Genomic DNA, 16,990 nt, shown 5'->3' with positions numbered 1-16,990 from the left:
CAGTGAACTGTTCAGTCCTATAAAGTCCAGCCCCACTGTTTCCCCCGTTCACCCCTTGTTTGCCATTTCTGTGGGCCTCCTCATGGTCCAAGCCTTCTTTCCCTTAGCTGAGCGCACTTGCTCATTTCTTGGCTGCCCCCCACCCTGATTTCCATCTTCCCTTCCTCCTCTCTGGCTTATACCATGTAGGACTCACGGGCCTCAACACAAGGCTCGTTGGCACCCCCCTGGCCCATCCCAGAGCTTTCAGAGCTTCCCTGTATCCTGTGTGCACCCCTGAGCTTGGTACGTGAAATTCTGAGCCATTTGACCCACTTAACCCACTAGAGCTCCCTTTTACCTTCTCTCCTATTCTGTCCCCTAAGGCATCTTTTGCTATAGCCCCTGGAGGCTTCACCTGGGGCTGCACTCGCTCCCACCCCACTCCGTATTTCTGCTAATGTGTCTGCCTTGACTGAAGGCCTTCCACCTCCCCTCCTACCCTCCCCACTCCAGCCTGGGTATCCCAGCGTCCTCCAAAGCTCACATCTCTGTGACTTCTCCCCTTAGCTCGTTCAGTGAAAAGACCTCACTTCCACTGCCCTCTGCACTGATTTTCTGTATGGCCCTTCCCCGTCTTAACCTATATTATGTTTCTTTATGTTTGTCTTATCTTTTCCAAGGGCAGGAATTCTGTCGGCTTCCTCTCCGTATTTTCCGTGATGCCTAGTGTGATACTTTGCAGATAGTAGGTGCTTGGTAAATATTTGAATGAATGAATGCACTCTTATAACCCACACAACCAAGTACTTGGATTCTAGAATCTTCTTTGCCTCACCGTTGCTTCAGGTGCCCGAGACTTCTCTTCCTGCCTTGTGCGTATGCTTCTCGAGGGTGCTCTCCCTCGGTGCAGGCGCTGTGCCCGTAGCGGTTACTCCATTAAAACTCTCTGATTGATTCACGATCTACAGGAACGCCGCCATTCTCTGGAGAACAAGGTAAAGAGGCTAGAGACCATGGAGCGTAGAGAAAACAGACTGAAGGATGACATCCAGACAAAATCCCAACAGATCCAGCAGATGGCTGATAAAATTCTGGTGAGCAGGAACAAAAGCTGAAAAGTTAAAAGACAACAGGTTAGAGGTTGCAGAGGGAAGGGGGTGAAAAGCGGAATGGAGCGCCGCCACCAGGGGAGGTGTCACCAAGTAGGTGAATGGAGAGAGGTGGCTTCAGTGTCTGCCACATGCTAGGATAGCACCCATCACCAAATGTTGGACGTCTCAGCACCGGTAACAGATCCGTAAATACTATTTTTCTGCTCTGTTTGCTACTGCCTGACATTTTAAAATATGAACTTGCATCCTCTGTCATTTCCAATACATTTCTACAGGAGCATTTACGTACTTCTATCAGCAGAGTTTTGTATGGCTGTTAACTTTGCGATGGCAATTACAGTGGGGATTTAGACCTTTAAGATCAAAACTCAGATTTTTGCTTTTTGGAGAAGAGAGAAATTAGTCATGCAGGGTTGTTTTCTGCAGAGTAGTATTTGTCACAGATCCGTATTCACCCACTCACTCTCTCTGCTACAGTTGGTTATTAGTATTATCCCCCCCCCCCTTAATTTCCTTAGATGTAGCAGGTCTTTTTTTAGATTCGTAAATCATCATGATTCTGTTTTTGGCTCCGGTGACCAAATTAACTTCATCAGGGAAGGCTGGCTCGGGTGGTACTTGTGGATGTGGTGAAATTTTGTCCCAGGCAGGTGAACTTTTAAAGAACTGTCCTTGGATCTCAGTTCCAAAGCTGAAATGTGTGCCACGTCTGGGAGTCTTAGCGATGACATGGAGTCTGTTCCTAGCCCCCTCCTCCCTGCCCCTAGGAGAGACCCTGCAGTGGTCGACCATTCCTTTCCACCCTAAGGAGTAGAGGTGGTGAGCAGGGCAGGGCATCTCTCTCTCTCTCTCTCTCTGTCTCTCTGTATCACTTCTGGGAAGTGGGTCACTTGCAACTATATGAACTCAAGAATGGCCAATTTATAGGCCTGTCCTTAGTACTTCAAACAAACAAACAAACAAAAACAAAAAACAAAACACCCCAAACCCTTCAAAACATTACCGGTGTTTGCATATATTCATGAAGATATGGATGCTCTTGGGCGAACAGGTGAAAGAGAAACTGGTTGAATTGTTTTGCTTTCACACACAGTCTTCGTATATACGTCTGCACACAAAGGCAAATGTGACTGTTAGTCTACCCTTTCTGTTCTCTTGTTCCATCATCAAAGTTTCTCTTGGCGATTGTCAAGTGTGTGAATTTTATCGTGAGTAAAATTAGATCCTACCAAGATTCCACCACCGCTGTCCCTTGCTTGGTGCAAACGAAGTGGTTAAGTCTCTTGTGGTTGCAAACTGTTTCTCTGTTTAATGGTGATGTGTTCATTCATTCATTCAACAAATATTTAATGAGCTTCTACTATGTGCCAAGCACTGTTCTAGGAGCTGGAAACGTAGCAGCGAACAACAATGTTTGCATAACAGGACTGAAGAGTTTGATCTAATACATAGAGAAAAGATAACGTTTTACAAAAATGACAACAACAACAAAAAATGGCAAACCACCAAGAAGTCAGATTTAGAATATTTGCTTTTCCAAAGATACACTTGAAATTAAAATGTTAGGGATATAGAGTTCTGCGTTCTGGGATTCTGTATTCTAAACTCCCATTCATATATAGAAATTGGGTCTTAAAGTCATTAGGTTCAGGTATCTGAGTTTTGACCTGGTTTTAGACCCTCCTTTCCATTCCTATGCTATCTTAGGAGGACAGAAACTCAGAAAAGATGATTATCAAGTGATTTCTAACATAAAGAAAAACAGATTTCTTTGTTCAAGGGTATCTTGCCACCTGCCTACCTTTGTGGTTGTGACTTCATTTATCAGAAAGTGCCTTTTGCTAAAGAAACCTGTGCGTAGACTATGAAATACCCAGGACGTGGGCAGAGGTGGTCCTTAATCCTGTCATATAATGATGATGCTTGGAAACAGATCCCAAAATGTCATTTGCTTTAAAATATTTGCTATTCTGATAAGACCTTTTCAAAACAGGTAATTGGGGTTCTCATTATAGCAAAGTCTTTTGCTTTAATGAAAGAATTCATTGCAGGAGATCTTTTAGTGCACATAAAGCCCTTAAAGTATGTTTTTATTAATTAAAATCCTGTTTACATTCAACTTTTCAAGATCACATCTGTTAGACTGCAATAGATCTTGTGCACCTGGTCTTAATATTGAACACTTTACTGGCCCCCAAAGCAAAGTCAGTGCTTGTAGGCTTTAGAAATTCAAAAGCTTAATCAGTAACATTTTATGTGCATATGAATCTGAGAGTCTTTTTTCCCCACTTTATGGACATATCCTGTATAATTTCCTCATTCTTCAAAATTCTCATAATTACTTCTACTTCAAGGAAAAATTTCATAACTGTGAAGAGATGAAAACTTGGGGTAATGACTTTTGATATTAGTAATTAACTAATGGGTCCAGATTCATAAGAATTAATGTGGATGCAGATATCTGCATTTAGAGAATGTTTCAGTGGATTGATGCTGCCTTTTATTAGATCAGTTTATAATACATTGGCAAATGAATTGATATAATTTTCAAATGAATAACGATTTTGTTTAAAAGCAGAAATCTTAGAATGGAGGGAACATTAAATCTGAACTATTTATATCACTCCAAACTCTCTTTCCATCTTTAATATATCTGCATACATATTTTGGTCATTATTATCAGTGTATTTTATGTGCTACTTTGTTCCCATTAGCATTGTAGCCTATAAACAAGATACATGAACATCTCCAGATACTTGCATTCTCCACCCACCAGCCAGCTTAAAAAATAAAATCCTTCAAACCTCAAAGTGTTTGAATTGTAACATTAATTTTTTTCCCATGGCTAGGGTGAGCAATCACGTTGATAATCAGAAAGACAAAATCATTTTTTAGGATAATAAAATAACTTGAGTTTTGAAAGAAATTAAAACCACGTTTCTCATTTAAGGCCATAATGAGAGTGACAATGGCCTAAGGTTCAAGACAGTGGTGGTCAGGGGCTTTGTGCTGCACTAAACTTTCAAATGTTGCCTTGTGACTGTCATTTCCCTGTGCACAGATGAAGAGCTGCTTTTGTCTGACCTGTCACACTGACAGCATTCTGATCCCAGCCTACCGGCTGCATGTGTATGTTTGTGACTACTTGGACCTGGAAACCCCAGGGCCAAGGATCGGTGGTGGTTTCCTTCCCAAGAGCCTCAGGGGCTAGTCATGAAGGAACGTGTGCCTGTTGCTTGTGGTGCCAAAGTCACATTTCCCGTGAATGTCTAACACACATGAGCTCTGTCTTTCCCTTTGCACACCTGACTGTCTGTTCCTTTGTGTCCAGGAGCTGGAAGAGAAGCACCGCGAGGCCCAGGTCTCAGCCCAGCACCTAGAGGTGCACCTGAAGCAGAAAGAACAGCACTACGAGGAAAAAATTAAAGTAAACACACTTTCTGATTTTCCCTGGCATTCTTCCTATGGCACGACACAGCGTCTCTCTTGTCCTGGGCACTTTGGACCACTTCTTGCTAGACCAAAGGCCTATTGGGGGTAAATGCTGTCCTCAGGCCATGGTGGGAGGTTTTGGGATGTTAAACCATGTGGGGGTTTTGATATGTGATGTCAAAAAATATATATGTATATATATTTATATGTTATATAAATTTATATATATATATATATAAATTTATATATATATATCCATGATAATTTAGATTTAGCCACAGACTCCTCATTCTTGGCTCTAATTTCCTTCCTGCATCTCAGATCAGAACATTTTTCCATTGGTTTAAAGTATATCCCTGAGGACTTACTTTAATGAAGACCTGCTGGTGACAAGTTCTCGGTTCTGGGTGTCTGAAAGCGTCTTTATTTCACAGTCATTCTTGAAAGGTGTTTTACGTGGGGATAGAGTTTTGGGTTGGCAGTTCTTTGAACACCCTTTGAAGGTATCATTCCATTGACTTTTGACTTATTGTTGCCAATGGGAAGTCAGCTGTCAGTCTAACCATTGTTTTCTTTGAAAGTAATTGCTCTTTTTTGTTATTTGGCTGCTTTTAAAATTTTGCTCGGTCTTTAATTTTCTAAGTTTTACTGTGATGTGTCTAAATGGAGATATATTTCTCTTGCTTCAGATATGTAGGACTTTAAAATATCTTGGTATCTTTTATCAATTTTGGAAAATCATTGGTTACTGTATCTCAAGATTGTCCTTTCCTTCCTTCCTTCTTCCTTTTTGAGAGTTTGAGTAGGCATCGTGTGCATTTTTTTTTTCATATTTTCCATTTCTTTATCTCTCAGTGCACACTGAGGGTGAGTTCTGATTTTCCCAGTTTACTAGTTCTGACCTGTAAAATCTGCAGTTAAGTCCATCCAGTGAATTTTAAATTTCAGTTCCTGTATTTTTGGTTTCTAGACATTTTATTTGGCTCCTTCCCAAGTTTACTAGGTTATTTAAGACAATAATTTTCTATTCCTAGCATTCATTTTCAGCTTGTCTTTTATTTCTTTAAATACATTGGAATAGTTGTTTTATGTTCTTTATTTATAATCTGAAGGTCCGTTTCTGCTCTTTTATTTCTCTTTGTTGTTTTTCATGGTGCCTATCTTCTTGTGTGCTTGGTCAGCTGCTCATCTTCCTTAGAAAATTATTAATGGGAATTCTTTGAAACTCTGAATAGAAATGTGTTCCTCCTTTGGGGGTGACCCTGGGCCTAGACTTCTCTGTCTTCTTATCCTTTGAGGCTATTAAAAATGAAGTTCCAGTTTATTTGGTTCAGCAAATGCCTCAAGTTAAAAACAACTTTGTGCCCATCTTAACTGTCTAGGTTTCTGCTTTCATTTAGAATTTTAGTCTCTAATTTCTTACTCTCTTGCCAATTTTGGGGGGAATGTTTTCTATACTTTATCTAACATTTTAAATCATTTTCCATAGGAGAGCTGTACTAAATAATCTAGCCCAATGTATAAGATATTAAATTCAATTATTATTTCAATTATTAGAATTATTATTTCAGCTCAATTATTCTTAATAAATTCAGTGATCAGAAAAAATGCCAGCTTATCTATTTTCTTTTAAAATCACATCACATTTTCCTTATGATTTTGGACCAAGCCTTTAACTCAATTCTTGTGTTCCTGAGAATCAGACATTGGCCATTACATCTTAAATATTATGTTTTCCCATTCCAAATCAGACAATGAAGGAGGCTTTTAATTTTCGTGTTGATCCTGTTGTAGATTTTGGTATTCTGTGTTCCTTTTTTGGAGAACCAAGCATGTACATGCCCCCACAGACAACATCATCATCATCATCACCATCCTGGTACCTTTTTTTTTTTTTTTTTTTTTTTTAACCCCTGGAGTTACTTTTGGTCATTTTTCATTTAAAAAAAAAAAAAGAAAAATAACCCAGAAGTGACTTCAAAGTGTTGTAGCATGACCCCCTACTCAGCATAAACATTATATTACTAATCCTTTTGATTTGAAATCTTACTGACTTCCCAACTTTTATCTTCAGAATAAATCAACTTCCAGAAAATTATGATGCAAATGGCACAATGAAAATAGCCATTCATAAAACTCATTCTATAATTTGGGTGAGTATATTGACTTTCCTGTCCAAAAGCTGTGTTCTGTCTTAAATTGATATAAATTCTACAGTGGCTCTCTCATTTCAAGTTCCTTGCTTCCCTCCCATGCATCTCCTCATTTGTGCTTCTGCCAGTTTAACTCTGGTGAAGCTGAGGTGTGTCTGTTTTTGATAGAGGCCGTCCCTCTCTACCTTTTGTTGGTATCATCACGTCCCAAAGTCAAGGTTTTATTTTGAGAATGAGTCACCCTGAAAATGTACTTCGTTGCTTTAGCACCCCATAAAAAGGAGCATGCCTGGTCCAGATACTCTGTGGTCTCCACAGCCATCTAGATGGAAAGAACTTTGTTTTATAGATCCTAGGGATTGTTATGAAAAGACTTGTTTTCTTCTTTCTTCCCTCCTGGAATCTTTATGAAACCATTTCTTTTTAGCCCATTCTGCTTTGTGCTTCCATTCCAGCCTCTCTAAGGCCATTTTAGTAATAATCATGGTCGTACCCTAGATTCTGTTCTTTTCTCATTTGTAATTTTAGAATCACGCCCCAGCATCCTAGAGAACGGGCCACTTATCCTGTTGAGCTTCTCCCTTCCTCCCTTGACCTGTCCACCACCTTTTGTTCTTCTCCACAAACTCTCAATCTATTTTTTTTCAGCAGTCAGTTCTAGTTTAAAGCCGTCTTTGAAATCTGTTCTTTCCTCTCTTTATCATGTGAACCCCCCTGCCTGCTGACTGGCTCCTTTTAGGGAGGATGTCCCCAGGAGCCATGAAGGTCCCTTCACAATAGACATTATGGGAAGGGCAGATCTCAGCCCCCTCTGTGACCCCAGTTCTTTCAGATTCTTCCCAGTATTGGAAGCAGTTGGTGTCATTCAGAAAAGGTAGAGTGGATTCTCTGTGATGAGAAATGGAGGGTTGTAGTCAAGGGCTCTGGCAAGTTATGATGTTGTCTTCCCCTGGCACCCCCTCTTTCTATCTTTCTTTCTTTCTCATTTGTTGTTTTGGCAACTGGTAGGGCTGTGTGTGCCTTGCAGAACATTAGATCAAGCTGGTGGATGGTGACACCATTACCGTTTTATTTTTTCCCCTTGGGAACAGAGGGTGCTTGCAGTGGTGTTCTCAGCACTGAGAACACATGATTTCTCTTCCCCTGGGAAAAGGTTGCTCTGGCAAGTTATCTCTTTCCAGTGGGGTTTTTTTTTTTTTTTTTTTTCCCCAGCTGGATCAGAGGAAAGAGGCACTTTTTTTCCCCTTTCTCTTTTATGTTGTCTTTTCAAAATATTGACTCTCCGCCTACTTTATTGGCGGGCAGAACCCTCTTGTCCCCTGTCTGTTTCCCAACATCAGCCTTGGTCACACAGACATCCTTGGTCTTTAGCTCTCTGTCCCTCTGTGCACAGCCTTGGAGATACCTAGATTAATTCTGAACCAATTAAGAGCAAACAAGGTTCTGAAAACTGGTGCATTGACTACGATAAAGTGGTCCCTAGGTAACAGCTGCACATTGTAAGATCTGGGGACAGATCTTTTATTTCTCTCCTTTTGGAGTCTACGTCCACTGAGGATCTATACTTCTTGAGTGTTTCTGGCTGCCAATCTTAAAATAAGTTCTTAGTTGAAGTCCACTGGTTATTTGCCATCTCTGATGGTCATGCTTGACTTCTTACCCCCATCCCGGCTCATAAGCAGATTCCCATTCTGTCTTTTTGTCCCAGAGTTTTCTTGACCTGTGCTTTTCCCAAGAGCCCCTGATCAGTCTTCCCTGCTCAGCTTTGCTACTTGGGACACTAACTTCTTTTTTTCTCATAGGTGTTGGACAGCCAGATAAAGAAAGACCTGGCCGATAAAGAGACTCTGGAGAATCTGATGCAGAGACACGAAGAGGAGGCCCATGAGAAGGGCAAAATTCTCAGCGAGCAGAAGGCGGTAGGTATAAGGAATTACAAAGCCAGTTTCCCAAGGAGGGTTTATGAAATGTGCCTGGAATCACATGCAAGGAGAGCCCATTCCAGCCGATGAATTCTTCCTGTTTGATCCTGTGGAGTTTGTTGCCTACAGCAGGCTCTCTGCAACAAATTCGTCTCCTAAAAGCAGTGGGGAGGGGGAGTGGGGGAGTGGCTCAGGGTGGCCACTTTTGCCTTTTGTGCTCTCCTTTGAGGGTTTCATCCTGGGCTGCCATCAACATTGTCCTTCACAAGGCCACCTGACAAAACAACCAGTGGCCCAAAGTCTTCCTTATGTGCTTCCTTTCTATGCACTCGCTTCTTGCCTTTCTCATCCATAGAGGCATGGGTTTCAGAAACTTTCTGCTTGTGAGGTTCACCTGTGGTGCTTGTTAATCCACCTATGATCCCAAATCCAACAGGGACTTTGGACCCCAGAATCCCCAATGGAAGGGCCTAGGAAGTTATATTTTTAACCAGCAACTTCCCCCCTCCTCCCTGATTTTTATGATTTATTAAGTTGGGAAAACTTTGGTGTAGAGAATCTAGGATGATAGAGAAATGACAGACCCATGGGTGATGAGACACACCAGTTTGCAGATTCAAGTCAGGCTTCGGCAGGCCCAAGTCCCATGCAGATGATGCGGGGGGCTCATGGGGCCTGCTTACTCACAGAATGTTGGGTTCCTATGTGGTTTCAACACAGGCCACTTAGGTAGTGTGGGGATGTGTCATCTCTGTCTGAGAAAACAACTATGTGCTGCTGTCTAGGCAGGAAGACTTGGGCCCCTTGGGGTATAGACCAGTTAACTCCCCTGTTACTTCTGGTCAGAGAGCCTCCATTTATCTCAAGGGGAGCCTTTGGCCCCACAGCCCCAGTTTTTCTTGCTCCGGTTGAGCTGTCCATGTGTGAGGTTTCCAGGCTCCCCCTGTGTTTCAGATGATCAATGCTATGGATTCCAAGATCAGATCCCTGGAACAGAGGATCGTGGAACTCTCAGAAGCCAACAAACTGGCGGCAAACAGCAGTCTTTTTACTCAGAGGAACATGTAAGTATTCAGATTCCACCTGTGTGCGTGATCACAGATTGGTCTTCTCTCCTGGGGCGTAAACTTCATCCTGTCGATGAAGCCAGAGCAGATTTAATTACTTCTGTCGTTTGTTCCAGACCCTGTAATACATGTGTAATTTTGCCCTCTCTTAAGCGGTCTCCTTCTGCCATGCCCTTTCTTTGGAGCTGAGTTTTCTTAACAGCTTCAAATTGCCATCAGATTATAGAGCACTCTTGCTCTCTCTAATGAGGCCTATTTATAGTTGGCTTTTGAGAAGCTGTGGTCCTTATTCCCCAGACTTGCCTCCCATGATGAGCCAGAGGTGATCTTGTGTGTGCCTGGCTGGGCCACCTACCCTGCTGTTGTGAAGTAAGGTCCAGGGGCATGAGGTTTGCAAGGACTCCCCATCTTCCAGGGGCACTTTGGTCTTAATCATCTCCCCCAAAGAATGAACATCTCTGGGATTCCTCCCCTGCTTAGGTACCTCTCTTCAGAGATCTTCTAAAACATTCCCATTTTCACTTAAACCAGCTCAGTGAGCCACTTTTTGGTCTTTGAGTCATTCTAGTTTCTGATGCTTGTGAGCTGTCTGGTGGGGAGGTGAGCGAGGTCTATGAAGAAGTGGAAGGAATAACATTCCTTCCTTATCCTCATTGACTTTTCTTCTCCAGGGCCCAATTCTGTGAGTTGTTGAGGGCACTCTTGTACTTTTCAGAGGCTCCTTTCTGCTATTATACAGAAAAAAGGGTCTACCTTAGGAGGGAAATGTGTTCAGGTCTCTTGCATTCCCCTTGACTGAATTGCAGAGACCAGGACCTCTGAACAGCGAGGGCTAAGTGGGTCCTGGGTCTCCATGCTGGGGTCTTGCACATGAGGCTGGGTCAAGGGAGAGCCAACCTGGAAATGACCATGCCCAATTTCAAAGACATACCTCTCAGTCTGTTTCTTTCTGGCCATCTAGGGGAACATGCTCCCCTCTAATGAGACTGTGATTTTGTTTGGCTCCTTCTACCACCCCCACCAGGAAGGCCCAGGAAGAGATGATTTCAGAACTCAGGCAACAGAAGTTCTACCTGGAGACACAGGCTGGGAAATTGGAGGCTCAGAACCGAAAGCTGGAGGAGCAGCTGGAGAAAATAAGCCACCAAGACCACAGTGACAAGAATCGGCTGCTGGAGCTGGAGACGAGGTTGAGGGAGGTAAGCAGGAGGGGCTCTCTCCCAGGAGGATGTGCTGGGGGTTGTGGGCTCTGAAACCAGCCAGGTGTCAAGTATCTGCCAGTGTATACCCAAGAGACACTGTGCATGGTGGTGACGAGTACAGACCCGGCCAGTGTGATCTAGGTTGGGGTTCTACTTCTATTTCTTGCAAGTGCTGTCTCTTTGGGCAGCCTACCTTCTCTCTATGCTTCTGTTTCCTCATTGGACGAATGACTGTGATGATAGATCTCCCTCCTAGGGTCACATGAGGCTTAGGTACATTGGTGCATTTTTCAGATTGGGGGGCAGAGTGATTCCTCCCTTATCCTGATTTAGTGAGGGTCACATGCCTGAGTCCATGCTTGGGCTTTAGCACCTGGATCCACCATGTGGCTTGTTGACAGTGGCAGCAGCGGTCTCATAGTGACGGTGGAAGAGTAAGAGACAAATCTAAATTTTAATGGGATGTGGTTGCTTTGGGGATGTAAGGAAGCTGGAAAGGGTAGCCAAGGTTTTGGGAGGAAAATGCAACACATTTGGTCACAGACACGTGAGGCTGTGATGTCACATGTACTCCATGTGTATTCGTTAAATCCTGCTGTGTGCCAGGGAGTAGCCTGGTTCTGCATCCTTGATCTTGGGGGCTGTCACCTAGCAGGCAGGGTTAGGCTGGTTGAACAGAGATGTTCAGAGAATGGTTGCTGGAAGCGTGACATCCTGGTGGGGCAAGAAGACACAGTGCCTGGAGCCTTGTAGGCAGGTGCTCAGGTATTTGTGATGGAATTCTTCAAAGAGCACATGATCTCTCTTAACAGCAAAGACTGTGAAGCAGATATAGCCTGAGGACTAAACTTTGAGGATACTCGTGGTTCTTGTCCTGGAATGTGAAAAATAAGGCCAGTCCTGCAAACAACAGAAAATGTATTATCTTGTGTTTTTCAGGGGTGGCCCAGGTGTAGACCCCTCCATTAGGATCATCTGGTGTGTCTGTTGAAATTCAGATTCCTGGGCATCTTCTTCTCTTAGCATTTTTAAATGAAACAGGATTTTGGGGGGTTAAAAAGAGGAACAGGGATTTGCATTTTTGACCATCTTCAGGTGATTCTTATACTCTCCGAACAGTGGTTCTGTATTGTCCAAAAGCTTGAGGTGGTGGTTTCAGTTTTATTATCCAGGCTATATTTTTACTGCTCAGTAAGTTTAACAACATTTCCCTGTAGTGTCAGCCTTAAGAGTGTGAGTGTAAATAACTCCGATTCTTTGAGCGTGGGAACACTGTGACTGGCTGTTTTGCCTTCCCTTCTCACAAATGTCTCTCTTAGCGTGGCACCTGCCCTGCATCTGTTGCTCATCTGGGCAGTTAAAATGCCCTGGGGAAAGAGAGTTGCTTTTTTGTCTTGAATCTGTACAGCTAGCCCGTCAAGGAAGGTAGGAGAAAGTTAGAATGCTTGTAAGAGGCTCAGGGCTGTCACACTCCCCAGGAGTTCTGGAGCTTAGCTTTAAATATAACAAGGTGGGTCCACCTCTCTTTGCTGCCTACTGCTACCGAGATTGGGGACAGAGGCGTCTCAGCCTCTGGTTTGATTCACCTTCGAGGCCCCTGGGCTTCCTGTGCCCTGCATGTGCAGTTGTAGGCTCTTTCCTAGCAAAGCGTGCAGAGTTGCAAAGGTGCGGGGCTCTGGGGGCCCCCTGTTGTTGCACGACATCCTGCTTGCCCACCCCCGCATGACTTGCTGTCACCTGCCTCCCCTGGTTCTGCCAAGTGGCCTCAGGGGAGCTTTTGGGCTGGCTGGCAGAGTGGCAGCCTGCTCTGACTGCTGGCTTTTTAATAAGACGAACAGCAGGTAGTTGACTCTCGAGCCGGACTTCCTGGGTTCGAAACCAGCCCTGCCACTGTTCAGCTGTGTGGCATCTGTTCGGTCACTGAGTCTGTCAGTGCCACAGCATGCTGGTGTGTGCAGTGGAGTTGATTGTGGTGCCTCCCTCTCTGGAATGTTACGAAGATGGAATGAGCTAAGAGTGCCTGGCACCTTATAAGTGAGTACTACATTTGCTGCTGTCATGTGACCACCATCCTTGCTGGCGGGAGAGCACAGCCTTGGCTTCAGCTGCTCCTGACTGGCTAAGGGCCCACAGATCTAGACCTTTCTCATCAGTCTCTGACCCATTGTCCCGGTAGACTTGAGACACCTCTGCCTGTATGTCTCCTTTACTGCTCAAGATCAACACCTCAGCATTGAACTTTTTATCTTTTTCCTTAAGCTGTCTCTTCCTCTCGCACTTCCTAGTGTTCCCTGGCATAGCAATTGCAGAGGTGTCCCTGTGCAATTCAGCTGGCTCGAAGCTCGGGCATTATCTTCTATCCCTTATCTCTTCCCCCACCTCAAATTAACCACCAAGTCCTGTTGTTTCTCTAGGTTTAATCTTTTATAAGTCTTTTCTTCACCCTTACAGCTTTTGGGACTTGGGTGTCACCTTTTCCAGAGACCCTTCTCTGACCCTCCTAAGCTGGATGGAACATCACCTTTGTGTCCACATAGCCTTCTATGTTGAGGTCATCACGTGTACCTGTTGACAGTACCTGTTAGTGGGCTTTCTGAGGGCAGTAGGCACCTTTTGTTTGGTTGACATCTCCAATGACTGGCACAGGGTCTGGTTGCTAGGACAACCTTGTCTGTGTTTGTTAGGCCAGTAGATAGGCCATGGTCTCCCTCATCTCCATGCCTTTGGATGTCTTGGTTCCTCCACTTTGAATTTTCTTTCCCATTTGCTGGTTTGACTCCTATAAATTCTTCAGTAAATACATGCAGAGTTGTTTTACCCTCCTTTACCCTCCATTGTGTTCCCTCTGTATCCCTATGTATTCTGACCATTATACTTGACCACGTATATGGTAATGGTTGGTTTTCATTTTTCCTTCAACTCAAGGGCAGAAACTATCTTTCATCTTCATATTCCTTTTTATATGGAAGTTGCTAAGTTTTTCTTTTTTTAAAATTTTTATTTATTTATGATAGTCACACACACATAGAGAGAGAGAGAGAGAGAGAGAGAGGCAGAGGCACAGGCAGAGGGAGAAGCAGGCTCCATGCACCGGGAGCCCGACGTGGGATTCGATCCCGGGTCTCCAGGATCGCGCCCTGGGCCAAAGGCAGGCGCCAAACTGCTGCGCCACCCCGGGATCCCAAGTTTTTCTTGAATGAATGAAACATTGAGTGGATAGAAGGATAGAGGGGCAGGGGGAGAGAAGAATGATTACTTCATTATGTGACATTGATGTGGGTTACCTAATTAGAACAAATCAGAGCAGGAGTATTTATTATTATTTTTTTTAAAGATTTATTTATTTATTTAAGAGTGAGCATGAGGAGAGGGGAAGAAGGAGAGAATCTTCAAGCAGACTCCCCATTGAACACAGAGCTGGACCAGGGGCTAGATCCCATGACCCATGAAATTATGACTTGAGCTGAAACCAAGAGTCTGTCTGACCAGCTGAGCCACCCAGGTGCTCCAGAGCAGGAATATTTAAAAATAAATAGAATTAAGTTCTGTTGTTCTATTTTTATCCTGATTGTAAAGAAGTCCTTTTATCCTGATTGTAAAGAAGTCCTTGTTACCAATATAATGTTACTTACAGCCATTTACTTTCAAACTGCTTTTCTAATAAGAGTAATTGTGTTAATTTTCATTTGCGATTCTCGTGTGGTTTTTCTTTTGAAGCTTCCCCAGGCCTTTGGATATTTGTAAGTGTGGATTGGTTTGTACAGAGATTCTCTTGCATGTTCTTGCTCCTGGTCATTTTTGAGACTCCTAAAGTCAGATCTGTTTTATAGCAGACCTGTTTTCTCCTTCTCAGTTGAGTGCTGGGAATTTGAATTCATGACCATGTTTATGATGCAGGTTGAATGGCAGGTTGCACCTTGGCTGGTTAGGGTCAGTTAATTAGACTAGTAAGTTGCATCCTCTGCAGTTAGGGTCAACTGAGCATTGGTGTGTATGTGTGTGTGTGTGTCTCTCTTTCTCTTTGCCCCTCCTAGGTCAGTCTAGAGCACGAGGAGCAGAAACTAGAGCTGAAGCGCCAGCTCACAGAGCTACAGCTCTCCCTGCAAGAGCGTGAGTCCCAGCTGACAGCCCTGCAGGCTGCCCGGGCAGCCCTGGAGAGCCAGCTTCGCCAGGCCAAGACGGAACTAGAAGAGACGACGGCAGAGGCAGAAGAAGAGATCCAGGCGCTCACGGTGGGTCTGGGCAACAGGTACCTTCAGGCTGGTCCAGGGCTCAGCCAGGAAGAGTGTGGCACTGAGATCTGCTCACTCATAGAAATCCCAAGAGAGAAAAAGCAATCCCTAGAAATACTTAATGGCCAGAGAACTGACTTACATAAGCTTCTCCTTCATGAGAATTAGTGTACTAGATCAGCTGGTTTAACATCTGACCTTTCCTGAGTCTTGAAAAAGTCTCTCCTTTATTTATATATCTTCCCTCTTTCAAAAATAATCATCAGTGTATTTAAAATTTGAGCCAGGTCCATTTACCTGAATCTTCTACTTAGTTTTCAGTGATCATTAAAAGAAATAATAACCTTATTTCAGTGATCATTAAAAGAAATAATAATCTTATATTTAGTCTTTCTACCACATTTCTATTTTTGTATTGGTTAGCTTTGTTGGTGTTACTTTTTTTTTCTTTTAAGCTGTAAATTCTGCTTCAAGTCTTATGTATGCATTTAGTATGTTCTGGATAGAAAAGATTCTTCTAAGTGAGAGATTCTTTTCTCTAAGAGGGATATGGCTTCTCTGCTCTTTCTGAGACAGTAGTTCACTCAACTGAAGAATGTTCTCAGAAAGTAGAACTTGGGGCGGGTAGGCCAGGGTGTCACTGGATTTAGATCCTCGTTCTTTCTGGAACTCTAAAAATATGACTTTTTGGATCAGTTTCCCATCGTTGATCCTTCTCATGGGGACTGACCCAGGCTAACAAATCTGACAAGAATCTTACATATAAAATGCCAACTTATCAACTTAGAGTAGAGATTACAAGCACTAAGTTGACTAGGATCCCCTGGGTGACTAATCTTCCCATTTTTTTCTCCTTCAGAGAAGTCTACTTAAAGACCTCATTTCTCTTGGAAGACTGCTCGGTGGACCTGGACTTGGCACAGAAAGCCAAATGAGTTTAATGACTAATATCAGCCAAGCAAATACATTGCTAATAGTAACACAGTGTACTTGCCAAATGGACAGGCACAGTCATGCCTGCTGGTCAGGGTACCCTCTTCATGGGCAGGGCACAATGCAGCTGATTGGGTTTCATGTTTTCTAAAATAAGGTACCTTGGTGGGTACCTTATTCACTCTGATTCATCTTGAATATGCTTCTCATTTCCACTAGGGAACATCTCTAAGTATGTCTTTGGTGTGGGCCACTTCCACAGATGGCCACACACATTCATTGTTTATGATTTACCCATCTCAAAAATAGTATATATGTGTTTAAAAAAAAACAACTGATCTCATTCTTAGAAGTTACCTCCCATTGTTGGTTTTGGGAAGCCTATTATCTGAAACAGATTGGGAACATGATCTGTTAGTGCCAGGGTCCTTATGGACCAGTCTAGGACACAGGAGCTTCCATGACTCTGGGATAGAGTAACTCCTATATAGATGGGGCAAGCGCATCCAAGATTTTCCAGGACTTATGCCAAGGTCAGATATTGATTGCAACCTTAATTTCTATTGTCTCAATGAGAACACTTACTGTGTGATATACCATGGGCCCCCAATACTTGGTTTGGAAAAGAAACAGTCACGATATCTCTTTATTTATCCTCTGCCTTATATCCTTCCAAATTGCTCTGAATCCATTTTGAAACAAAACAGTACAACAAGATAAAAAAAGAAAAGGGCAAGAGAAAATAAGTCTACAAAAGAAAAATATGGAGGTAGGAATGAAATTAATATAAAAGAATGCATGTCCAGAAGGCTATGTGCTTTCTGGAATTGGGTGGATGGGGCGAGAGCCAGCCAGATAACATTTCTTAGCTGCTAAAGGACGCACCTAATTCAGCCACTATTATATTGGATGCCTTGTATATTAATATCTTCCCCACCCCCAGACCATCCAGACC

The 16,990-nt window shown here is 43.3% G+C and overlaps 1 protein-coding gene across 12 annotated transcripts in view; it reads left to right on the top strand.

Moving 5' to 3' along the window:
* The window catches only part of CIT (citron rho-interacting serine/threonine kinase), a 165,105-nt gene that overhangs the window by 94,684 nt on the left and 53,431 nt on the right, over positions 1 to 16,990 (top strand). For 9 of the 12 annotated variants that reach the window (XM_025474152.3, XM_025474159.3, XM_025474157.3 and 6 more), the window contains 6 exons: positions 951 to 1,076; positions 4,426 to 4,521; positions 8,482 to 8,598; positions 9,556 to 9,665; positions 10,693 to 10,867; positions 14,905 to 15,102. In XM_025474152.3, coding sequence (XP_025329937.3) covers positions 951 to 1,076; positions 4,426 to 4,521; positions 8,482 to 8,598; positions 9,556 to 9,665; positions 10,693 to 10,867; positions 14,905 to 15,102 — 822 coding nt within the window. The remainder of the gene's footprint in view (positions 1 to 950; positions 1,077 to 4,425; positions 4,522 to 8,481; positions 8,599 to 9,555; positions 9,666 to 10,692; positions 10,868 to 14,904; positions 15,103 to 16,990) is intronic. The other 3 variants (XM_025474161.3, XM_025474163.3, XM_025474162.3) reach the window with 1 other exon arrangement.

The sequence above is a fragment of the Canis lupus genome, chromosome 26 (genome assembly GCF_003254725.2).
Source record: "Canis lupus dingo isolate Sandy chromosome 26, ASM325472v2, whole genome shotgun sequence".
NCBI lineage: Eukaryota > Metazoa > Chordata > Mammalia > Carnivora > Canidae > Canis > Canis lupus.
This window is presented reverse-complemented; position numbering and strand designations above follow the sequence as displayed.